The 26,964-nt window shown below is 43.0% G+C and overlaps 1 protein-coding gene across 1 annotated transcript in view; it reads right to left on the bottom strand.

Moving 5' to 3' along the window:
* Positions 1–32: 32 nt before the first annotated feature.
* LOC112222549 overlaps positions 33–26,964 on the bottom strand; it is a 54,454-nt gene continuing 27,522 nt past the window's right edge. The window contains exons 4-14 of the mRNA XM_042305791.1: positions 23,536–23,683; positions 22,452–22,501; positions 20,273–20,378; positions 11,454–11,612; positions 10,648–10,768; positions 10,490–10,542; positions 8,854–8,942; positions 8,353–8,532; positions 7,593–7,789; positions 1,612–1,741; positions 33–1,363 (exon numbers count right to left, since the gene is read on the bottom strand). Coding sequence (XP_042161725.1) covers positions 1,325–1,363; positions 1,612–1,741; positions 7,593–7,789; positions 8,353–8,532; positions 8,854–8,942; positions 10,490–10,542; positions 10,648–10,768; positions 11,454–11,612; positions 20,273–20,378; positions 22,452–22,501; positions 23,536–23,683 — 1,272 coding nt within the window. The 3' untranslated portion in view covers positions 33–1,324. The remainder of the gene's footprint in view (positions 1,364–1,611; positions 1,742–7,592; positions 7,790–8,352; positions 8,533–8,853; positions 8,943–10,489; positions 10,543–10,647; positions 10,769–11,453; positions 11,613–20,272; positions 20,379–22,451; positions 22,502–23,535; positions 23,684–26,964) is intronic.

Here is a 26,964-nt window from a genome sequence, read left to right on the forward strand (position 1 = left end):
CATCATGTGAAACCGGGACAAAAGGCTTATAGTTTAAACGTTGATTTATTCATGTTTAACTCACCGACATGGTTGAATGGACATAAACTCTCTCTTTTTCCCATGAAATATGATTTTTATACATTTGTTTCTGAGTGATCCACCCATCCAATGGACGATATGGATAAGACATTAGGATTGTGTGTGTATTAACCAAACGTTGAGTCCTATCCATGTGGGTTTCAATGGGAACATATCATTAAGACAAACCCATAATGAAGTTGACAGATCTCTTCCCCTTGAAGAGATCTTCTGACCTCCTGGTTAAATGAAGGATCAATAAAACAAAAGACAAGGATGTACTTCTGATCAGAATCAGAGACGAATAACAATGACATGAAACAGAAACATCCGATCTAAACTAAAACATCTACTACTTTACAACATATCTGCGGTATGTTCAGCAGGGCAAACAGTTCACAAACATTAACACTGTGTTCTCTAGGACACTAGAGTCCTTCTTGTTACGAGCAGATCTACAGGTGTATTTTTTTTACTATGGACAATACAGGGACTAACAAATGGAACAGGCATACTTTACTATGGACCAGAGACCTCCATCTCCAGAATAGAGAGGGGTTCAGTAAAGACCTCAGTCTCCAGAGTAGCGAGGGGCTCAGTAGAGACCTCAGGTTCCTGATGCTCATTGTGGTGGTAGAGTAGAGAGGGGCTCAGTGGAGAACCCAGGTTCCTGATGCTCATTGTGGTGGTAGAGTAGAGAGGCTCAGTGGAGACCCCAGGTTCCTGATGCTCATTGTGGTGGTAGAGTAGAGAGAGGCTCAGTGGAGACCCCAGGTTCCTGATGCTCATTGTGGTGGTAGAGTAGAGAGACTCAGTGGAGACCCCAGATTCCTGATGCTCATTGTGGTGGTAGAGTAGAGAGACTCAGTGGAGACCCCAGATTCCTGATGCTCATTGTGGTGGTAGAGTAGAGAGGGGCTCAGGGTTTACCAGGTTGTGGGTCTCAGCTTGTTGGTTGACAGGGTTGATGGACTTAGACCTCATGGAGCCGGGGGGCGGCAGTGCTGTTCTGGACTACACTGTCATGCTTAAAGATAGACGGGATCAGCCTGGTGTCTATGGGGTGTCAATCTCATGGTAGATGGGATCAGCCTGGTGGCCTATTGGGTGTCAATGTCATGCTTGATGGGATTGCCTGGTGGTACTAGGTGTATCCTAATGGAGGATGTTGCTTCAAAGGGGGGGTCTGGGAGGAGGAGGAGGTCTCCTCAGGATGATTATCTGAGCACTTGGTCCCTGGCGGAGTAGGGGGCTCAGCTCCTCTTCACTGTACCCCATCATCATTCACCGGTACCCCATTCACCTCCACAAGCCGACAGGAGAAAAACAAGGCAGGGTTAAGGTGAGTAGTTGATGTAGGGTTTCAGGGTTAACACAGAAGCTTAACATTACTAAATAAAACACATTATTAAATGTTAGGGGTTAGGGTACCCTGTCCTGCAGTGCAGTCCGTAGGTTAGGGTTAGGGGTTAGGGTACCCTGTCCTGCAGTGCAGTTTGTAGGTGAGCCACTTGTCTGTTGAGCTGCACCAGGGTTAGGGGCTAAGTTTACCTTTTCTAGACTGTCTTGTAGTGCTGTCTGTAGACGTGACACCTGTCTGTTGATGTAAACCAGGGAGATCTCTTCTTTAAACACCTGACAGTTCAACTTCATCTTATCCAGAAGACAAACCTCTGATGGCCTGTAAGGTCACATGACACAGATAAAGATATGTTATAAACCTTACAATGAGGACATACAGGGAGCTGCCGTAATAATGGAAACACGACTAAATGAAGGATACAAAGTATATTCAAAGCATGAGCTTCCACACAGGTGTGTTTCCTGAGCTAATTGACACTACAACCGCCTGGGCCTCCCGGGTGGTGCAGTGGTTAAGGGCTCTGTACTGCAGCGCCAGCTGTGCCACCAGAGACTCTGTGTGACGTAGAAGTCCGTCACTGGCCGCGGGCAGCATTTGGTTCTTTAACGCACACACATATTCATCACTCCTCCCTGCGCCATTATACCATAAGTTAACAATGTGGGTCGACACACAATTTAACTTCTGTCTTGGTGCATGCATTTCACACTTGTCAATGTTCATATTTGAGAGATACAATAATTATTATACTTATCAATGTTGTGGATGAGCGCATTGTTTGTTTGTTCTGTTCCTCTCTCTCCATCTCTGTAGCTTCTGGGTATGCTGGAAAAGGACCCGAGCTAAGGGAATTGGGTTGGCTTTATAGTGCCTGTCCCAAATGGATTATTAATGCATATTGAAAGATATTGTCAGTAATGATGTAATGTTGTAAATGTTATGTTGTGATATTGTTTAAAACCGTGTTGCAATGTATATCCTTTAGTATGTTTAGTTCATGGAAAATGTAGGTTTGTATTGTTAATTGATTAATTAATTAGGGTTAATTGTTCTGAGGGGAGGGGCTAGCCCTACAAAAGGAGCCTCTCTCCAGTCTCTAAGGGGGATTTTTTGGATTGAGCTGTGGATGGGGCAGCATTGTTGTTAAGCTGTCCCATAAGGTAGACGTTGATGGCAGTACTGTTATTTTCTGTTCCGGAATCACTTGTAAATAAGAACTTTTGCGGTTCCGCCATCTTTTTATTTTTATAGAGGTTAGGTTATCCAGTTTAGCCATCTGGCCTACTCTACGTGACACTCTGGGTTCGTGCCCAGGCTCTGTCGTAACCTGGCCGCGACCGGGAGGTCTGTGGGGCGAGGCACAATTGGCATAGCGTCGTCCGGGTTAGGGAGGGTTTTGGCTGGTAGGGATGTCCTTGTCTCTTCGCGCACCAGCGACTCCTGTGGCGGGCCAGGCGCAGTGCATCCTAACCAAGGTTGCCAGGTGCACGGTGTTTCCGCCGACACATTGGCTGGATGCGCGCTGTGTTAAGAAGCAGTGCAGCTTGGTTGGGTTGTGTATCGGAGGATGCATGAATTTCAACGTTCGTCTCTCCCGAGCACGTGTGGGAGTTGTTACGATGAGACTATCAGTACTCACTAACACAACAAGCACCTGGTCGTTCAGTCTATCAGTACTCATTAATGAGTACTGATAGGCTGAACCACCAGGTGGTTGTTGACGGGTTAGGGTTCCCTTTTGGGAACGACCCCTCCCCCGTTCAGCTGGAACGTGGCGCATGGAACGCAAAAATATTCGTAGAAATATTTAACCTCCACACATTAACAAGTCCAATAGCTCAAATGAAAGATAAACACCTTGTTCATCTAGCCAGCAAGTCAGATTTCTAAAATGTTTTACGGCGAAAACATAGCACATATTTTTGTCAAACCACCACCAAAGACACAGCTAATTTGAATAGCCACGGTGAACAAAATATGCAATCAACAACCGCAGGATTAAAAGAAAAATAATTCATTAACCTTTTGAAAATCTTCATCAGATGACAGTAATAGGACATGTTATACAGTACATTTATGTTTTCTTCAATAATATGCAATTTATATCCATAAATCTCTGTTTACAATGACGCCATGTTCAAAAAATGCTACTCAGATGTCCGGAGAAATGATGATAGCCCCGGCAGATAACGTCAGATAACAAGCAATACACATCAAACTTTGACTAAATATACATGTTTTACGTATAGTTAGAAAGATACACTTCTTCTTAATGCAACTGCTGTGTTACATTTATTTTTAACGTTACAGAATTCGTTCACTAGGCTATAATATGAGACGGCGCTCATAGATAAGCAATATGACTCCGCTATCTTGGAGTCCACAGAAACCCAAAATTAACACATAAATATTCCCTTACCTTTGATGTTCTTCGATCAGAAGACGTGGAAGGAGTTATACTTACCAAAAACTGTGTTTGGTTTTCAAGTCTCTGTCTTTAGGTTATCAAACGCGACAAATTCCGGTTGAAATGCAGCCAAAATTCTAGCGGATGCACATCAAAACTTCAAAATTACATATTATATGTCGACTAAACTGGTCAAACTAAGTGCAGAATCAAACTTTAGCATGTTCTAAACATGCAAAACAATCTTTAGCTCGAACAGACAAACCTACATCGTTTGGTCAATCCTGGAACAAAGAGAGCTCCGGACCCGACGCGCGCATGAAAGTACATGTATTTTCGCGTGACCCGGAGGTTTCAGCCCGCCAAAACTCGAGGGAGCCGATTCTCACAATGAGAGGCCCCACTGAAAGAGGACACCGCGCTGAAGAGATAGGAACTGTTCCCAGATCCGTAGCTGGTTGGGAAAGGTGGGGGCGATGACGTCAAAGTTGTGCCAACTTTCATGATGACAAGAGAGAGTTCGGGAGAATGGCTGCCCTGAGAGTTCTGCTTTACATACAGACATAATTTGAATGGTTTTAGAAGCTTTAGAGTGTTTTCTATTCAATAATAATTATTATATGCATATATTAGCAATTTTTGACAGATTTTTTTTCTGTTTACTATGGGCACGCAATTCCTCCAAAGGGGGCAGTAGTCAGCCCTATCTTTAATAAACCTCTTGCGTCGACCTGAGACGCAGACGTCCCATCTAGGCATCTGGAAATGCAAATGCGCTACGCCAAATGCTAATAGCACTCGTTAAAACTCAAACGTTCATCAAAACACACATGCAGGGCACTGAATTAAAGCTACACTCATTGTGAATCTAGCCAACAAGCCAGATTATTAAAATGCTTTTCGGCGAAAGCATGAGAAGCATGAGAAGCTATTATCTGATAGCATGCAACACCCCGAAATACCTGAAGGCGACGTAAACAAAATAATTAGCGTAGCCGGCGCTACACAAATAGCAGAAATAAAATATAAAACTTTCATTACCTTGGACGAGCTTCTTTGTTGGCACTCCTACATGTCCCATAAACATCACTATTGGGTCTTTTTTTTCTCGATTAAATCGGTCCATATATACCCAAAATATCCTTCTATGGAAACTGTGATTCAGAAAAAAACACTTTCAAAACGCTACGTCATTTTTTTAAATTAAAAAAGTCGACGATAAACTTTCACAAAACACTTCGAAATACTTTTGTAATCCAACTTTAGGTATTAATAAACGTTAATAATCTAGCTCCACGCTTTCAAATCATCTTCCAAAGTCTCTCTTCCAAAACGTCCTGTCGGAGACCGGATGGAAAGTGGTCTCTCTTCCTCGTTTGACCAAGAAACAACGAGAAGGCAATTGACGAGTGGTGACATCGTGTGGAAGCTGTAGGACTTGCAATCTCGGCCCCATTTAATTTCGTGCCCCTTGAACAATACATGCAAGTGGCGCATGGATATTTTTTTCAGTTTTCAGTGATCAGTTTTTCTTGCGCTTTTCGATGAAACAGACGCTCTGTTATAGTCACAGCGGTGATTTAACCAGTTTTAGAAACGTGAGAGTGTTTTCTATCCACACATACTAATCATATGCATATACTATATTCCTGGCATGAGTAGCAGGACGCCGAAATGTTGCGCGATTTTTTTTTCAGCCTATTAACACAACAACCACCTGGTGGTTCAGCCTACCAGTACTCATTAACACAACAACCACCTGGTGGTTCAGCCTATCAGTACTCATTAACACAACAACCACCTGACCTTTCAGCCTATCAGTACTCATTAACACAACAACCACCTGACCTTTCAGCCTATCAGTACTCATTAACACAACAACCACCTGACCTTTCAGCCTATCAGTACTCATTAACCCCTCAACCACCTTGACCTTTCAGCCTATTAACACAACAACCACCTGGTCATTCAGCCTATCAGTACTCATTAACACAACAAACACCTGGTGGTTCAGCCTATCAGTACTCATTAACACAACAACCACCTGACCTTTCAACCTATCAGTACTCATTAACACAACAACCACCTGGTCGTTCAGCCTATCAGTATCATTAACACAACAACCACCTGGTGGTTCAGCCTATTAACACAACAACTACCTGGTCGTTCAGCCTATCAGTATCATTAACACAACAACCACCTGGTGGTTCAGCCTATTAACACAACAACTACCTGGTCGTTCAGCCTATCAGTACTCATTAACACAACAACCACCTGGTGGTTCAGCCTATCAGTACTCATTAACACAACAACCACCTGGTCGTTCAGCCTATTAACACAACAACCACCTGGTCGTTCAGCCTATCAGTACTCATTAACACAACAACCACCTGGTGGTTCAGCCTATCAGTACTCATTAACACAACAACCACCTGACCTTTCAGCCTATCAGTACTCATTTACACAACAACCACCTGGTCGTTCAGCCTATCAGTACTCATTAACACAACAACCACCTGACCTTTCAGCCTATTAACACAACAACCACCTGGTGGTTCAGCCTATCAGTACTCATTAACACAACAACCACCTGGTGGTTCAGCCTATCAGTACCCATTAACACAACAACCACCTGGTCGTTCAGCCTATCAGTACTCATTAACACAACAACCACCTGGTCGTTCAGCCTATCAGTACTCATTAACACAACAACCACCTGGTCGTTCAGCCTATCAGGACTCATTAACACAACAACCACCTGGTCGTTCAGCCTATCAGTACCCACCAGAGTTGCAGGGTGTCTTCTTTAGCATATGCATCAGATGCAGCAAACATGAGCGCCAACACTTGATAAATACTGCATAAACTATATTAAAAGATAAATTGCATGAAGAAATATATATATATTTTTAAAGTAACAAAGTATAATTCTACAAAGTCCTAGACAAAAAACATTGACATTGCCTTTTTGTTTCCCTTAAAATAAAAACATTACAAAGGCATCAATTTGATCCAGTTTATTTGTAGATTTGATTAGTAATAGAGTTCTAGTAATGCATAACGTCCATTCATAGCTTCTTTTGGCAAAGTAGAAACTAAATATATAATAATAATATAACCAGCCAGGTTGGTGAAATGATTTGCTGTATTCCTAAACAAAAGCACGAGTCCAACTGTAAAGGATGAATTGCATAAATAAATAGCATATATTCATTTACATTTTATTATGTTACTAGTGAGTCAGTGTGCGAGCGAGAGACTGAATCAGTAACTGAGAGTCGATTTGAACTATGAGAAAGTTGTGAGGAGCTTCTTCTTTTAACTGCTTTCCTTGGTTGACCACCAGAAAGACTTTTCCCTCCGTGTGAACGTGACCATATATAGGATATATTTTATATGAAAGACTGATATTACACCACCTACTGTATATCTTAAAGACTGATATTACACCACCTACTGTATATCTTAAAGACTGATATTACACCACCTACTGTATATCTTAAAGACTGATATTACACCACCTACTGTATATCTTAAAGACTGATATTACACCACCTACTGTATATCTTAAAGACTGATATTACACCACCTACTGTATATCCGAAAGACTGATATTACACCACCTACTGTATATCTTAAAGACTGATATTACACCAGCTATTGTATATCTTAAAGACGTTCTAACAACAACAATGCATTGTCTGTACTGCATTGCATTATGGGAACAGTAGGCTTTGTTGTCTACACATAGCAGCCACCTACTTGTTCCTGTGAGCGCCTGCATCTCTCATGGTCTCTCTGAGGCTCTGTAGACTGTGTCTCTTGTCCCTGAGCAGTCTCATAGCCAGCCCCAGGCGCTGCTCCAGCTCAGGGAAGCTCAGCCCTGACGTGTCCACCTCTACACCCATGCTCTTCAGCTCCGAACAGAATGCTACCAGGCCGTGGTGGATCTCCTGCACCTGAGGTGTCAGAAAGAGGAGTCAACAATGAATGAAAATACCCCTAGATGCTATGCTATGCTTAGTTAAGCTATGTTATGCTATGCTTAGTTATGCTATGCTATGCTTAGTTATGCTATGCTTAGTTATGTTATGCTATGCTTAGATATGCTATGCTATGCTTAGTTAAGCTATGTTATGCTATGCTTAGTTATGCTATGCTATGCTATGATCTTTATGTACATATTCTTTATCCCTTTACACTTGTGTGTATAAGGTAGTAGTTTTGGATTTGTTAGCATCTAGCTAACGTTGGTTATTACTGCATTGTCGGAACTAGAAGCACAAGCATTTCGCTACACTCGCATTAACATCTGCTAACCATGTGTATGTGACAAATAAAATTTGATTTGATTTGATTTTATTAGTTATGCTATGCTATGCTATGCTATGCTTAGTTATGCTATGCTATGCTTAGCTATGCTATGCTATGATAAGTTATGCTATGCTATGCTATCAGAAGGCTACCAGGCAACATGAGAAGAAGAAGATCAAGAGTTCGTGGTGGGTCGTCACCATCTCACCTGTAGGATAACGTTTTGTAGAGAGTCCACCTGTTGGTTGAGCTCCCGGATCTTTTCCTCTTTACCTGGCAGGCTGACCACCTGTATCGGCTGTATCTGGCGGTTCTGACTGACATGTCCGTTGTCATGGTAACCATTAACACCAGGGGTTGGGGCCTTGCTTACACTTTTAGCCTTCGCCTGTTGGAGGGACAGAGTTTAACAGAGACAATTAGTTCAACAACCCACAGAAAACCCTGGAGAACAACCTTGTCAGTTGAAGGCTTGATGGTTCATCATTAGTTTCTTGATATAAGACACAACTTATTAACTTTTCACTTGTATAGTCGCATCTTCTCTTTGATGTATTGCAGCTGGGAGTAGACTACAGAGCCAATACTGTAACTTGTAAGTGGACATGATTGTGAGTATTGCAGTGATGTCTGGCACAAGAACAAGCTATTGTGTGTGAAAGCCAGATTGTACATTCTATGCAACAATGTTATTGGGTTCAGTGTTTACTTTTTTGCACAGCTGCAGCTCTAGTTGTTGGTTCTCGGAGATCACCAGATCAGATACATGTTGGTCTGGTATCAGCTCCTCTGAAGAACCTTCAAAGCACAGACAAACATGATTTATTGTCACATATCAATTATACATTCAATAATAAAGTATGGCATAGACCTAACCTGGTCCAAGATCTGTGCGGTCTTGCCAACTCCCATAGTCATTGTCTATGTTTGGCGTGTAACAATGAAAAGAAGTGTTGAGAATACAGTACAAACAGATCTGGGACCAAGTCAAGTCAAGTTGAGTAAATTAGAGTAGAGTAAAATTGAATAAGGTAAAATAGAGTACAGTAGAGTAGAACAAAGTAGAGTGCAATAAAGTGGAGTACGGTAAAGTAGAGTAGAATAAAGTAAAGTAGATTACAGAAAGGAGAGTACAGTAAAGTATAATAAAGTAGAGTAGAATAAAGCAGAATACAGTAAAATAGAGTAGAGTAGAACAAAGTAGAGTGCAGTAAAGTAGAGTAGAATAAAGTAGAGTATAGTAAAGTGCATTATAGTAAAGTAGAGTACAGTAAAGTATAGTACAATAGAGTAGAACAAAGTAGAGTACCGTAAAGTAGAGTACAGTAAAGTAGAATAAAGTAGAGTACAGTAAAGTGAAATAAAGTAGAGTACAGTAAAGTATAGTACAATAGAGTAGAACAAAGTAGAGTACCGTAAAGTAGAGTGCAGTAAAGTAGAATAAAGTAGAGTACAGCAAAATGAAATAAAGTAGAGTACAGCAAAGTGAAATAAAGTAGAGTACAGTAAAGTATAGTACAATAGAGTAGAACAAAGTAGAGTACAGTAAAGTATAGTACAATAGAGTAGAACAAAGTAGAGTACTGTAAAGTAGAATAAAGTAGAGTACAGTAAAGTCGAATGCAGTAAGGTATAATAAAGTACAGTAGAGTAGAATAAAGCAGAATACAGTAAAATAGAGTAGAGTAGAACAAAGTAGAGTGCAGTAAAGTAGATTACAGTAAAGTAGAGTAGCATAAAGTAGAGTAGAGTTAAGTAGAGTAAAGTAGAGTGAGGTAAAGTGGTAGAGAGGACATCAATATACAGTAGATTGATACAGTAGAGAGGACATCAATATACAGTAGAGGACATCAACATACAGTAGAGAGGACATCAATATACAGGAGAGAGGACATCAACAAACAGCAGAGAGGACATCAATATACCGTAGATTGATGCAGTAGAGAGGACATCAATATACCGTAGATTGATACAGTAGAGGACATCAACAAACAGTAGAGAGGACATCAATATACAGTAGATTGATGCAGTAGAGAGGACATCAATATACCGTAGATTGATACAGTAGAGGACATCAACAAACAGTAGAGAGGACATCAATATACAGTAGATTGATACAGTAGAGAGGACATCAATATACAGTAGATTGATACGGTAGAGAGGACATCAATATACAGTAGAGAGGACATCAATATACAGTAGATTGATATAGGAGAGAGGACATCAATATACAGTAGATTGATACAGTAGAGAGGACATCACAAATAATTCTCTCTCTGTGATCTGCTCTAGTGTACAGTATGATGTTAAATGATGATTGACAAACCAACAAACGCAACTAGTACCATTTATGGTGATCTCCATCAGCTGAGAGGTCCTCTGGACCATCAGGTTAGGGCTTTGGCATCCATTACAGGAAGCAACCAAAAGAAAAAAGGAAATATATATTTACAATATAGAATAGAATTATGGGTTAGTCCTGATAATTGGTAGACATACATACCTGAACTTGAAGGAATTCATTGGATTCATGTTGAGGCAGTTTATTTGCAGAGAGGACTTTGATTTGCTCATATTCACTAATGCTGCTATGAATTTCTCTACGTCATTAGGATCCAAGGTTTCTACAGGGAAGAAAAATACACTGCTAATGAGGGAAATGGCTGTTATCCAGTGTGAAGTACTCGACGGAGGATTGGCAGAGTAACATTAAAAACGCTTTGATAATCTGGAAAAACGCAATAGAAATCCAAATCAATCATTATTTGTATTACTGATGAATGACATGGTATTTGAGACAACACAGTCAACAATAAAAATCAATCATTGTTCTATTGATCGTATAATCGATTAACCAATTGATCGACAGATCGATTGACCGACTAATCAACTAATCAGCTGATTAATTCATCACACCCAGTAGTAAGTCCATCATGGTGGGTGCAGTTCTCTGTAGATTGACATGTATCATTAACCCGACTAATCAACTAATCAGCTGATTAATTCATCATACCCAGTAGTAAGTCCAGTCTCTGTGAGGTCGTGGATGGTGGGTGCAGTTCTCTGTAGATGGCTGACATCGTATAATCGATTAACCAATTGACCGACTAATCAACTAATCAACTGATTAATGTATCATACCAAGTAGTAAGTCCAGTCTCTGTGAGGTCGTGGATGGTGGGTGCAGTTCTCTGTAGACGGCTGACATCGTATAATCGATTAACCAATTGATCGACCGACTGATCAACTAATCAGCTGATTAACCAGTTGACCGACTAATCAACTAATCAACTGATTAATGTATCATACCCAGTAGTAAGTCCAGTCTCTGTGAGGTTGTGGATGGTGGGTGCAGTTCTCTGTAGATGGCTGACAAAAGCTGCTCTCTCTCCTGCACGCTGGAGATGTGAAGGACATCGAGGGTGGTGAGGTCTATGGAGGCTATATCAGCCCCACACAGCTCTGCCTCTGTCAGGGTCAAAGGTCAGTAAAAACTTCAGTGGACTTAAGCCTGGAATATAAGTTTGCCTTTGGAGTTCCATCATCAGATCTTATTTTTTCAATTTAATATAACAAGCTTATAGCCCACATTAGGCACACAAGTAAATTTATTTCAATGTTTTCAAGAAGTAAAACAAATAGTCTAATGATTTCATTAAATATTAATAAAAGCCACACAATACAGGCTTTCAATCCACAACAAGGATGACTTCATATGTCAGCATCAAACTGAAAGTACAGTAGTTCTGTCAGTGTTACTATCAGGTTATTGGTCACCTCCCTGACCAAGGCCCTCCCCCGATAGCTTAGACTTGCCGGGTGGCAACACTAGGAAGAGTCTTTCCAAACGTCTTCGACGCTGCAGACATGTGTTGGTCTCCTTCCCCAGATCTGTGCCTCGACACCATCCTTCCCCAGATCTGTGCCTCGACACAATCCTTCCCCAGATCTGTGCCTCGACACAATCCTTCCCCAGATCTGTGCCTCGACACAATCCTTCCCCAGATCTGTGCCTCGACACAATCCTTCCCCAGATCTGTGCCTCGACACAATCCTTCCCCAGATCTGTGCCTCGACACCATCCTTCCCCAGATCTGTGCCTCGACACCATCCTTCCCCAGATCTGTGCCTCGACACCATCCTTCCCCAGATCTGTGCCTCGACACCATCCTTCCCCAGATCTGTGCCTCGACACCATCCTTCCCCAGATCTGTGCCTCGACACCATCCTTCCCCAGATCTGTGCCTCGACACAATCCTTCCCCAGATCTGTGCCTCGACACCATCCTTCCCCAGATCTGTGCCTCGACACCATCCTTCCCCAGATCTGTGCCTCGACACCATCCTTCCCCAGATCTGTGCCTCGACACCATCCTTCCCCAGATCTGTGCCTCGACACCATCCTTCCCCAGAACTGTGCCTCGACACAATCCTTCCCCAGATCTGTGCCTCGACACAATCCTTCCCCAGATCTGTGCCTCGACACAATCCTTCCCCAGAACTGTGCCTCGACACAATCCTTCCCCAGATCTGTGCCTCGACACAATCCTTCCCCAGATCTGTGCTTCGACACAATCCTTCCCCAGATCTGTGCCTCGACACAATCCTTCCCCAGATCTGTGCCTCGACACAATCCTTCCCCAGATCTGTGCCTCGACACCATCCTTCCCCAGATCTGTGCTTCGACACAATCCTTCCCCAGATCTGTGCCTCGACACAATCCTTCCCCAGAACTGTGCCTCGACACCATCCTTCCCCAGATCTGTGCCTCGACACCATCCTTCCCCAGAACTGTTCCAATCCTTCCCCAGATCTGTGCCTCGACACAATCCTTCCCCAGATCTGTGCCTCGACACAATCCTTCCCCAGAACTGTGCCTCGACACAATCCTTCCCCAGATCTGTGCCTCGACACAATCCTTCCCCAGATCTGTGCTTCGACACAATCCTTCCCCAGATCTGTGCCTCGACACAATCCTTCCCCAGATCTGTGCCTCGACACAATCCTTCCCCAGATCTGTGCCTCGACACCATCCTTCCCCAGATCTGTGCCTCGACACAATCCTTCCCCAGATCTGTGCCTCGACACAATCCTTCCCCAGATCTGTGCCTCGACACCATCCTTCCCCAGATCTGTGCCTCGACACAATCCTTCCCCAGATCTGTGCCTCGACACAATCCTTCCCCAGATCTGTGCCTCGACACAATCCTTCCCCAGATCTGTTCGACACCATCCTTCCCCAGATCTGTGCCTCGACACAATCCTTCCCCAGATCTGTGCCTCGACACAATCCTTCCCCAGATCTGTGCCTCGACACCATCCTTCCCCAGATCAGAGATCTGTGCCTCGACACAATCCTTCCCCAGATCTGTGCCTCGACACAATCCTTCCCCAGATCTGTTCCAATCCTTCCCCAGATCTGTGCCTCGACACAATCCTTCCCCAGATCTGTGCCTCGACACCATCCTTCCCCAGATCTGTGCCTCGACACAATCCTTCCCCAGATCTGTGCCTCGACACAATCCTTCCCCAGATCTGTGCCTCGACACCATCCTTCCCCAGATCTGTGCCTCGACACAATCCTTCCCCAGATCTGTGCCTCGACACAATCCTTCCCCAGATCTGTGCCTCGACACAATCCTTCCCCAGATCTGTGCTCGACACAATCCTTCCCCAGATCTGTGCCTCGACACAATCCTTCCCCAGATCTGTGCCTCGACACAATCCTTCCCCAGATCTGTGTGACACAATCCTTCCCCAGATCTGTGCTTCGACACAATCCTTCCCCAGATCTGTGCCTCGACACAATCCTTCCCCAGATCTGTGCCTCGACACAATCCTTCCCCAGATCTGACACAATCCTTCCCCAGATCTGTGCCTCGACACAATCCTTCCCCAGATCTGTGCCTCGACACAATCCTTCCCCAGATCTGTGCCTCGACACAATCCTTCCCCAGATCTGTGCCTCGACACAATCCTTCCCCAGATCTGTGCCTCGACACAATCCTTCCCCAGATCTGTGCCTCGACACCATCCTTCCCCAGATCTGTGCCTCGACACAATCCTTCCCCAGATCTGTGCCTCGACACAATCCTTCCCCAGATCTGTGCCTCGACACAATCCTTCCCCAGATCTGTGCCTCGACACAATCCTTCCCCAGATCTGTGCCTCGACACAATCCTTCCCCAGATCTGTGCCTCGACACAATCCTTCCCCAGATCTGTGCCTCGACACAATCCTTCCCCAGATCTGTGCCTCGACACAATCCTTCCACAGATCTGTGCCTCGACACAATCCTTCCCCAGATCCTTCCCCAGATCTCCTTCCCCCAGATCTGTCTCGACACCATCCTTCCCCAGATCTGTGCCTCGACACAATCCTTCCCCAGATCTGTGCCTCGACACAATCCTTCCCCAGATCTTCTGTGCCTCGACACAATCCTTCCCCAGATCTGTGCCTCGACACAATCCTTCCCCAGATCTGTGCCTCGACACAATCCTTCCCCAGATCTGTGCCTCGACACAATCCTTCCCCAGATCCTCGACACAATCCTTCCCCAGATCTGTGCCTCGACACCATCCTTCCCCAGATCTGTGCCTCGACACAATCCTTCCCCAGATCTGTGCCTCGACACAATCCTTCCCCAGATCTGTGCCTCGACACAATCCTTCCCCAGATCTGTGCCTCGACACAATCCTTCCCCAGATCTGTGCCTCGACACAATCCTTCCCCAGATCTGTGCCTCGACACAATCCTTCCACAGATCTGTGCCTCGACACAATCCTTCCCCAGATCTGTGCCTCGACACAATCCTTCCCCAGATCTGTGCCTCGACACCATCCTTCCCCAGATCTGTGCCTCGACACAATCCTTCCCCAGATCTGTGCCTCGACACAATCCTTCCCCAGATCTGTGCCTCGACACAATCCTTCCCCAGATCTGTGCCTCGACACCATCCTTCCCCAGATCTGTGCCTCGACACAATCCTTCCCCAGATCTGTGCCTCGACACAATCCTTCCCCAGATCTGTGCCTCGATACAAGCCCAAAGAGGTTCTACTGAACTACAATACTACAGTCGTGGCCAAAACTTTTGAGAGTGACACAAATATAAATTTTCACAAAGTCTGCTGCCTCAGTTTGTATGATGGTAATTTGCATATACTCCAGAATGTTATGAAGAGTGATCAGATGAATTGCAATTAATTGCAAAGTCCCTCTTTGTCATGCCAATGAACTGAATCTCCCAAAAATATTCCCACTGCATTTCAGCCCTGCCACAAAAGGGCCAGCTGACATCATGTCAGTAATTCTCGCGTTATTAACATAGGTGTGAGTGTTGATGAGGACAAGGCTGGAGATCACTCTATCATGCTTATTGAATTCGAATAACAGACTGGAAGCTTCACAGGAGGGTGGTGCTTGGAATCATTGTTCTTCCTCTGTCAAACATGGTTACCTGCAAGGAAACACGTGCCGTCATCATTGCTTTGCTAAAAAGGCTTCACAAGCAAGGATATTGCTGCCAGTAAGATTGCACCTAAATCAACCATTTATCGGATCATCAAGAACTTCAAGGAGAGCGGTTCAATTGTTGTGAAGAAGGCTTCAGGGCGCCCAAGAAAGTCCAGCAAGCACCAGGACCGTCTCCTAAAGTGATTCAGTACAGTACAGAGCTGGCTCAGTAATGGCAGCAGGCAGGTGTGAGTGCATCTGCACGCACAGTGAGGCGAAGACTTTTGGAGGATGGCCTGGTGTCAAGAAGGGCAGCAAAGAAGACACTTCTCTCCAGGAAAAACATCAGGGACAGACTGATATTCTACTAAAGGTACAGGGATTGGACTGCTGGGCAAAAGTCTGTCCCTGATGTTCCAGGAAAAACATCAGGGACAGACTGATATTCTGCAAAGGGTACAGGGATTGGACTGCTGAGGACTGGGGTAAAGTCATTTTCTCTGATGAATACCCTTTCTGATTGTTTGGGGCATCCGGAAAAAGCTTGTCCGGAGAAGACAAGGTGAGCGCTACCATCAGTCCTGTGTCATGCCAACAGTAAAGCATCCTGAGACCATTCATGTGTGGGGTTGCTTCTCAGCCAAGGGAGTGGGCTCACTCACAATTTTGCCTAAGAACACAGCCATGAATAAAGAATGGTACCAACACATCCTCCGAGAGCAACTTCTCCCAACCATCCAGGAACAGTTTGGTGATGAACAATGCCTTTTTCAGCATGGTGGAGCACCTTGCCGTAAGGCAAAAGTGTTAACTAAGTGGCTCGAGGAACAAAACATCGATATTTGGGTCCATGGCCAGGAAACTCCCCAAACCTGAATCCCATTGAGAACTTGTGGTCAATCCTCAAGAAGCCTTTAATGTCCTTGTTTTTTGAGGTGGGAGTTGAGCAGGTCTGTGTTTTGTTTACCTCTGAATCAGAAGACTGACTATACCGGCACACTTTACAGTGACAAAACAAGGGTTATGACACATTTTTTCATCTACAATCAAAAACCCACAAATTCTGACAAACTCCAAGCATTGATTGTTCAAGAATGGGCTGCCATCAGTCAGGATGTGGCCCAGAAGGTAATTGACAGCATGGCGGATTGCAGAGGTCTTGAAAAAGAAGGGTCAAAATATTGCAACTCTTAGCATCAACTTCATGTTATTCATGTAAGTCAATAAAAGCCTTTGACACTTATGAAATGCTTGTAATTATACATCCGACAAAAATATCTAAAGACACTGAAGCAGTAAACTTTGTGAAAATTAATATTTGTTTCATTCTCAAAACCTTTGGCCACGACTGTATATCAGACTGAAATGTTATGGCTGTAGGCCATTTATCTGACTATCAGACTGAAATGTTATGGCTGTAGGCCATTTATCTGACTATCAGACTGAAATGTTATTGCTGTAGGCCATTTATCTGACTATCAGACTGAAATGACTGATGCTTTAACATGATCAATCTTTTGTCTGAGAAAATGTTCCTGCCCATCAGGAAATTCAAATGTGCCTCATGATTTATACTGAACAAAAATATAAACGCAACATGTAAAGTCTTGGTCTTGTGTTTCATGAGCTGAAATATCAAATCAAATCAAGCCCTTCTTACATCAGCTGATATATCAAAGTGCTGTACAGAAACCCAGCCTAAACCCCCAAACAGCAAGCAATGCAGGTGTAGAAGCACGTGCACCTTGTACAGGTGCACCTTGTGCTGGGGACAATAAAAGGCCACTCTAAAATTTTTGTCAAACAATGCAATGCCACAGATGTCTCAAGTTTTGAGGGCTCTTGCAATTGGCATGCTGACTGCAGGAATGTATACCAGAGCTTGGAATGTTCATTTCTCTACTATAAGCTGCCTCCAACGTTGTTGTAGAGAATTTGGCAGTACGTTCAACCAGCCTCACAATCGCAGACCTCGTGTAACCACGACAACCCAGGACCTCCACATCTGGCTACTTCACCTGAAGGATTGTCTGAGACCAGCCACCCAGACAGCTGATGAAACTGAGGAGTATTTCTGTCTGTAATAAATCCCTTTTGTGGGAAAAAAATCATTCTGATTGGCTGTGCCTGGCTCCCCAGAGGTGGGCCTCGCTCCCATAGGATGCCCTCCCAGGCCCAGCCATAGCTGCGCCACTGCCCAGTCATTTGAAATCCATATATTATGGCCTAATGAATTGACTTAAATTGACTGATTTCCTTAAATGAACTTTAACTCAGTAAAATCGTTGAAATTGTTGCATGTTGATTTTGTATATATATTTTTAGTATAGATACTGAAAACCGGCATTTCTCTTCTCTCCATGCAGCGTTAGGATATCCAGTCGAGTCATTAGGATCTCCTTCTCTCGCTCACTCAAACACACCAGACAGAATATTACTACTCTATACAGTGGGGAGAACAAGTATTTGATACACTGCCTATTTTGCAAGGTTTTCCTACTTACAAAGCATGTAGAGGTCTGTAATTTTTTATCATAGGTACACTTCAACTGTGAGAGGCGGAATCTAAAACAAACATCCAGAAAATCACATTGTATGATTTTAAGTAATTAATTTGCATTTATTGCTTGACATAAATATTTGATACATCAGAAAAGCAGAACTTAATATTTGTGTATCCATAGTCCATATCCATACGTCTCTACTGTATCCATAAGTCCAGTGTATCCATAAGTCTCTACTGTATCCATAAGTCTCTAGTGTATCCATAAGTTTCTACTGTATGCATAAGTTTTTTTTAAGGTATTTTTCAATGCAGATGCCCGGATATTTGTAGGCGGTTAGGGATCGATGGGAGAACCAACCAAATATATAGTCAATTGCAGCTCTACGATAGCCTGGTATTGAAGTCAATATACCCAGAGGAGGACGGAAGCCAGCTGTCCTCCGGCTACACCATGGTGCTACCCTACAAAGTGCTGCTGAGGCTACTGTAGACCTTCACTGCAAAACAGTGTGTTTTAATCAATTATTTGGTGACGTGAATATATTTAGTTAGGATAACGTTTTTACATTTCACTATTTTAAAAAAAAAAAAAAGAATTTCACTAAGTAGGATGGTCCTCCCCTTCCTCCTCTAAGGAGCCTCCACTGGTGTCCTAAAGCCAGACTGGTGAGCATTCAAATGAAAAGTTCTATCGAAAAAGGACAGCAGCTGAGAAATGACCAAGAGTTCAAACATTTTTTGCTAAACATTAACGTTTTAATTATTAAGATCGCAGAGATCGCCACCTTTTGTGGAGCGGGAGAACAAGGGCCGCCTTTCTACACCTTAGGAATAATACCAAAGAAAATGGATCAATTTAAAATATGAGTCAAGGGCTCCACAATTAGAGGTGCAGCAAACCATAGAAGACACGGGTCAAGCATATGTGGACGTTTAAACATCAATAACAATCAGAGCATCCAGAAGTTCCCTAGTAGTGACTTGACGAAGACAGAACAGTGGGACAGAACATTTCTCCTGTAAGATAAATGGCCTACAGCCATAACATTTTGATTAAAGGATCAGTCATTTCAGTCTGATAGTCAGATAAATGGCCTACAGCCATAACATTTTGATTAAAGGATCAGTCATTTCAGTCTGATAGTCAGATAAATGGCCTACAGCAATAACATTTTGATTAAAGGATCAGTCATTTCAGTCTGATAGTCAGATAAATGGCCTACAGCCATAACATTTTGATTAAAGGATCAGTCATTTCAGTCTGATAGTCAGATAAATGGCCTACAGCAATAACATTTCAGTCTCATAGTCAGATAAATGGCCTACAGCAATAACATTTCAGTCTGATAGTCAGATAAATGGCCTACAGCAATAACATTTCAGTCTGATAGTCAGATAAATGGCCTACAGCAATAACATTTCAGTCTGATAGTCAGATAAATGGCCTACAGCAATAACATTTTGATTAAAGGATCAGTCATTTCAGTCTGATAGTCAGATAAATGGCCTACAGCCATAACATTTTTGATAGTCAGATAAATGGCCTCAGCAATAACATTTCAGTCTGATAGTCAGATAAATGGCCTACAGCAATAACATTTCAGTCTGATAGTCAGATAAATGGCCTACAGCAATAACATTTCAGTCTCATAGTCAGATAAATGGCCTACAGCAATAACATTTCAGTCTGATAGTCAGATAAATGGCCTACAGCAATAACATTTCAGTCTGATAGTCAGATAAATGGCCTACAGCAATAACATTTCAGTTTGATAGTCAGATAAATAGCCTACAGCAATAACATTTTGATTAAATCTCATAAAATGACAAACCCAAAACTAACTGCCTGTAGATCAGGACCTGAAGCATGGATATGCATATTCTTGGTACCATTTGAAAGGAAACACTGAAGTTTGTGTGAATGTGAAAGGAATGTAGGAGAATATAACACTTTAGATCTGGTAAAAGATAATACAAACTGACTGATCAAATGTGCCTAATTTGTTTATTATTAATAAAGGTGAGTTAATTGGCAACGTCAGCTCAGCGGTTCAAATAAAGGTGTTTAAAGGTGAGTTAATTGGCAACGTCAGCATGGGAATGTAATGGGAAGAGACATAAATGAGTTCTGAAGAGGGAGGGAGGAGGGACATGATGAAACGGTGTTACCTCTGATGAACTGGAGGCTTTTCTGAAGGCCAATACTGCTGAACCACTGGCAGACTTCTTCTGTGTTCAACTCTCCTAGAGGTTTTCCCCCTTGTCTGTCGAAATCCTATACCACCCACACATACACACACACAGAGAGTTAAAATGTCAATTCCAGTTCAATAAAAACAAATGGAGCGGGACAGGGGTAGCATTCCTGAGGTTTTCTTCAAACTTTGCAGACTTCTTACTTGTTAATTTGCCATTTACAACGTCACACCGAACATTCTAAACAGTGACAAGGATATTTAGGCAGAAAGACAGACAGAAGGAAAAAGAAAGACTGAACTAGTGGAAAGATGGGGCAAAGAGAAAAAAAAAATCACAGTTTTAGAGCTCATGCTATTCTACATATTTGGCCATGATGCTGAGAGAATTTAGCTTTTTAAAGATAATTCCCTGCAAATCTAAACATAGTTCCTAAGAGCAGAGAGAGAAGTGTGCAGTTTTATAGCTAATATAATGTTATTCTACACATTCTACAATGAGGCTGAGAGAATTTTGCATTTCAAAAGCTAATTGTCTGCTATTCTACATTTTGCAATGATTTTGCAGATGGAGGAACCATGGGGAGGGTGGGGGGGGGGCGACAGAGAGATGGATACTGTATGAACCATGGGGAGGGTGGGGGGGGAGGGGTCTCCAGCGAGTGGACAAACTCAGGAATGAAATGTCAACAACAAACAAGCCATAATATTCATGATTTATAAAATACAGAATTATGAAAGAGAAGTGATGTGGAAAAGATTATTGCTGGAAATCAATAATGAGACTTGGTATTAACAACGTAGATGGAGAAAATGTTGCCGCTCCTGTTTCTCATATCTGTAATCTGACCCCTCAGAACCTGGAGGGAAGCTGAAAGTCATTACACAAGAATGGTAAAGTGTCTACTTTGCTTGTTCTAACAGCTGACCAAATCAGTCCACTGCCGGCTCTTAGCAAACTTTTGGGAAAGAATTGTGTTTGACCTCTCAGCATACCTATCGAGTCAACATGTACTGTACTGAGAAAAATAACTGATGATTGGCTGAAATAAATTGACAATAAGAAGATTGTGGGAGTTGTACTGTTAGATTTCAGTGCTTTATGTGTGTGTTAGAGTGTGTCTATGTGTGTGTGTTGGAGTATGTTTGTGTGTGTTTGTGTGTGTGTGTGTGTTTCTGTGTGTGTGTGTGTTTCTGTGATTCTGTGTGTGTTTCTGTGTGTGTGTGTGTGTTGTGTGTGTCTGTGTGTGTGTGTGTGTGTGTGTGTGTGTGTGTGTGTGTGTGTGTTTTTCTGTGTGTGTGTGTGTGTTTTTCTGTGTGTGTGTGTGTTTCTCTATGTGTGTGTTTCTGTGTGTGTGTGTGTGTGTGTGTGTTTCTTGTGTGTGTGTGTGTGTGTGTGTGTGTGTTTCTCTGTGTGTGTGTGTGTTTCTCTATGTGTGTGTTTCTGTGTGTGTGTGTGTGTGTGTGTGTTTCTGTGTGTGTGTGTGTGTGTGTGTGTGTTTCTCTGTGTGTGTGTTTCTGTGTGTGTGTGTCCATGAGATGTTTTGTGTTTCTCTGTGTGTGTGTTTCTGTGTGTGTGTCCCCTCACAGTTCCCTTCCGTTCCATGAGATGTTTTGCTGTTTGCTGAGTAATAGGAGATGGAAGGGAATTCCACCACAGTGAGTCTGTCCTGTATAGCAGTGTGTGACCGTGCTTAGTCTGTCCTGTGAGGATGTATTACAGACACTACGGTAGTCAGGGATGTATAGATCATTGTGAATGCAAGGCTCGAGCATAACTGTAATTTATCCATTTCTATTCCTTTGTTGCTAACACAGGAAATATACTTTTCACTTCTTACTTCTACATACTATGTACCAGATGTTTCTCTATGGTCACCAGGGATACATCCCAAATTGCACTCTACTCCCTACAGAGTGTACCGGCTCTGGTCAACAGGACTGTTCTATGCAATCCTATTTTGGCAAAACCTGGGCACTGTGACCACGATCCTGAGAATATTCGCTGAGTCATTGCTTTGAGTAGTTTGGGTTGTATTTCTGAAGTTCAGACGCATTGTGTTTTATAGTTATATTTGGGGCAGCTTTCTGTTTCCGTGCCGTTGCCACCCTGAAGGTCTTGCTTTTTATGGGGATTGACTGTGTTACTGTACCTTCTCTGGGAAGCTTCCATTCTGGTCATTAGGCTGTGGCATGAATGATGCTGTGAGAGGAGAAAGAGAGAGGTGAAAGAGAGAGTGGGAAAGAGAGAGGGGGAAAGAGAGAGGGGGAAAGAGAGATGGAAAGGGGGAGGAAAGAGAGAGGGAAAGAGAGGGGAGGAACGATTGAGAGGGAAAGAGGGAGGGGGAAAGAGAGAGGGGGACGAGAGAGGGGGAAAGAGAGAGGGAAAGGGAGGGGAGAAAGAGAGAGGGGAAAAGATGGAAAGAGGGGAAAGAGAGGGGAAAGAGAGAGGGAAAGAGAAAGGGGAAAGAGAGGGGAGGAACGAGAGAGAGGGAAAGAGAGAGGGGGAAAGAGGGAGGGGGAAAGAGAGAGGAGAAATGGTGGAGGGGGGGAAGGGGGAGAGAGAGGGGAAAGAGAGAGGAGAAAGAGAGAGGGGACAAGATGGAGGGGGAAAGAGAGAGAGGGGAAAGAGAGAGGGGGAAAGAGAGGGGAAGAGAGGGAAATGGAGGGGAGGAAAGAGAGAGGGAAAGAGAGGGGAGGAACGAGAGAAGGGGAAGAGAGGGAAAGAGAGAGGGAAGAGAGGGAGTGAGAGAGAGTGGGAAAAGAGAGAAATGGGAAAGAGAGAGTGGGAAAGAGGAGAGGAAAAGAGAGTGGGAAAGAGGAGAGGAAAGAGAGAGTGGGAAAGAGGAGAGGAAAGAGAGAGTGGGAAAGAGAGGGGAGGAAAGAGAGGGGAGGAAAGGAGAAGTGAGCTCTGTTAATTTTTCAACTCATGTAACAGGACAGAAATGCTCATGTTCTGTACTTCCAAGGAAGATGAATCAAAGGAAGGTCTTATATTTATTGTGCTAAACCTTCTGATTGATAGACAGGGAAATGTATCAATGATATCAGTCGCTGTAACACATAATGTGGTGTGCATAAAGAACATCAAACGTGTTATAAGAGGATATGAAGAGGTCAACATTATCTGTAGTAGTAGTAGTAGTAGTATCGGTATTAAATCGGAGTAATAGTACTAGTTGTATTGACAGTATCAATAACACAACAATAAACCAGTTTTACGATTGGAGACCTCACCAACTGTGATGCGCCGTTGCCGCGGTGATCCTTCCTCCTCCTGGGCGTGGTCAGGGCTCTGATTGGATAAGGAGTGGAAGGTGTGGCTTCTAGGAATGGTCACAGTGGTGGCCCCGCCCAGACTGCAGGAACAAGCTGCTCCAGGTTTCTACAGTAAATGGACGACCAGACATATGACATACATACACCACTCTGTCCAAACAGGAAACACAAAGAGGACACTTTGCACATTCCCTGTCTTGGATTTTAAAGCATTGGATTGGTGTAAAAATTAGCTGGAGGCAGATTCCACCATTGATAAATCCAAGTGCACTTGGAAAGGAGGGTGGGTAATCAGGACACTATGTTGTCCCTGCAAACTTCGAACCCATGGTCTTAGACAACCTCGTACCCTCGTACCAACTGAGACACACAGGAGCATAAAACAAGCACATTATTTTGGTGAATTAACTTAACTCAACAAAGAGAAACAAAGAGAAATTTTCATCTCTTACTTTCTTCATTCATAATTGAGCTAAATAGCCTAGCTAAACTAACCTAGCTAAATAACCTAACTAAATAACCTAGCTAAATAACCTAGCCAAATAACCTAGCCAAATAACCTAGTTAAATAACCTAGCTAAATAACCTAGTTAAATAACCTAGCTAAATAACCTAGCTAAATAAACTACCTAAATTGGATCAAGGAGAAATGTTGCTCTGCAGACATACTGAACTACTAAGAAAGGTTAGCTTATTAAAACTTATTTGGGCTAGGTGGCAGTATTTTCACATCCAGATGAAAAGCGTGCCCAGAGTAAACTACCTGCTTCTCAGGTCCAGAAGCTAAGATATGCATGTTTAGTAGATTTGGATAGAAAATATGCATAGTATTATTAGTATTGGATAGAAAACACTCTGAAGTTTCTAAAACTGTTTGAATGATGTCTGTGAGTATAACAGAACTCATATGGCAGGCAAAAACCTGAGAAAAATACAACCAGCAGGTGGGAAATCTGAGGTTTGTAGATTGCCTATCCAATATCCAGTGTAAATGGGGTCAGATTGCACTTCCTAAGGCTTCCACTAGATGTCAACAGTCTTTAGAAAGTTGTTTCAGGCCTCTGCTGTGAAAGGGGAGAGAATAAGACCACTCAGAGTAAGTGGCTCAGCTGAAAGCCATGAGTTGTTTATCGCGGATGGCCGTGAGCGCGAGAGCGAGCTCCGTTCCCTTTCCTTTCTAATGACAACGGAATATTATCGAAGATTTATCCTAAAACATCATAAAAATTGATTATATACATCGTTTTCTATGAACTTTAATTGAACTTTTTTGTACTTTCGTCTGGACTTAGTGCCCATACTTTGTGCATTTGAATTAGTGAACTAAACGTGCAAACAACAAGGAGGAACTTGGACATAAATGAGTGACTTTATCGAACAAAACAAACATTTATTGTGGAACTGGGATTCCTGGGAGTGCATTCCCGATGAAGATCATCAAAGGTAAGTGAATATTTATAACGCTATTTCTGACTTTTGTTGACTCCACAACTTGGCAGGTATCTGTATGGCTTGTTTTGGTGTCTGAGCGCTGTACTCAGATGATCGCATGGTGTGCTTTCGCCATAAAGCTTTTTTGAAAGTCTGACACAGCGGTTGCGTTAAGGAGAAGTTTATCTTTAATCCTATGTATAACACTTGTATCTTTCATCTAAGTTTATGATGAGTATTTCTGTAAATTGATGTGGCTCTCTGCAATTTCACCGGATGTTTTGGGGGCAAAACATTACTGAACATAACGCGAAAATGTAAACGGAGATTTCTGGATATAAATATGAACTTTATCGAGCAAAACATACATGTATTGTGTAACATGAAATCCTATGAGTGCCATCTGATGAAGATCATCAAAGGTTAGTGATTTATTTTATCTCTATTTCTGCTTTTTGTGACTCCTCTCTTTGGCTGGAAAATGGCTGTATGTTTTTTGTGACTTGGCACTGACCTAACATAATCGCATGGTGTGCTTTCGCCGTAAAGCCTTTTTGAAATCTGACATGATGGCTAGATTAACAAGAAGTTAAGCTTTAATTTGATGTATTGCACTTGTGAATGTATGAAAGTAAAATATTTATATAAAAAATAATTGAATTTCGCGCTCTGTCATTTCACCGGCTGTTGTCGAAATGTTCCTCTCGTGGAACCCCAAGCCGTAAAATTAAGGCAGTGGTTGTTTACAGGAAATGTTCCAAAGCTTGTGATTGATTATGCATAAGGGTCAAATGACTATTCAAAATCGGGACGGGAGCAACTATGGGTTTTCTACAATTGATCGCATCCATTGGTAGAAAACAGCTGAGACGCTGCAGGGCTGACCCACACCAGACTATGCTGACGTTTTAGTAACCAGACCAGCCCAGTACAGCTTGGTTTGGTTCAATAGTGGATCAGTAACCAGGCCAGCCCAGTACGGATTGGTTTGGTTCAGTAGTGGATCAGTAACCAGGCCAGGACAGCCCAGTACAGCTTGGTTTGGTTCAGTAGTGGATCAGTAACCAGGCCAGCCCAGTACAGCTTGGTTTGTTTCAGTAGTGGATCAGTAACCAGCCCAGCACAGCTTGGTTTGGTTCAGTAGTTGATGAGTAACCAGGCCAGCCCAGTACAGCTTGGTTTGGTTCAGTAGTGGATCAGTAACCAGGCCAGCCCAGTACAGCTTGGTTTGGTTCAGTAGTGGATCAGTAACCAGGCCAGCCCAGTACAGCTTGGTTTGGTTCAGTAGTGGATCAGTAACCAGGCCAGCCCAGTACAGCTTGGTTTGTTTCAGTAGTGGATCAGTAACCAGCCCAGCACAGCTTGGTTTGGTTCAGTAGTTGATGAGTAACCAGGCCAGCCCAGTACAGCTTGGTTTGGTTCAGTAGTGGATCAGTAACCAGGCCAGCCCAGTACAGCTTGGTTTGGTTCAGTAGTGGATCAGTAACCAGGCCAGTACAGCTTGTTTGGTTCAGTAGTTGATCAGTAACCAGGCCAGACCAGTACAGCTTGGCTTGGTTCAGTAGTTGATCAGTAACCAGGCCAGACCAGTACAGCTTGGCCTGGTTAGGTAGTGTTAAAAATCCAGGCCATATGACTGTGGTCTTGAAAAATAGACCAGATGAAGTGTAAGGACCATATAAATAGATATAGGACTCACCTTTGTCTCTGTACCCTTGTGGTGTCCGTGACAACACAGGTAGTACCATTGAGGCTTCATTTTAAAGTTGTTATTGTTCTTCTTCTTTTGTGTTTGAAAAAAGCGTCAATCTAAATATTGGTGATTTAAAACCACCTGCAGTGCTGGAGTACTGAACCAAATCTCGTCTCATTAATATATTGTGGCCACTAGATGGCGGTGATATAGCTTAAATCAGCCACAGGCAACCCAACTTGAAGAAGAAGAAGACAATGCTC

The sequence above is a fragment of the Oncorhynchus tshawytscha genome, linkage group LG25 (assembly GCF_018296145.1).
Source record: "Oncorhynchus tshawytscha isolate Ot180627B linkage group LG25, Otsh_v2.0, whole genome shotgun sequence".
Lineage (NCBI taxonomy): Eukaryota > Metazoa > Chordata > Actinopteri > Salmoniformes > Salmonidae > Oncorhynchus > Oncorhynchus tshawytscha.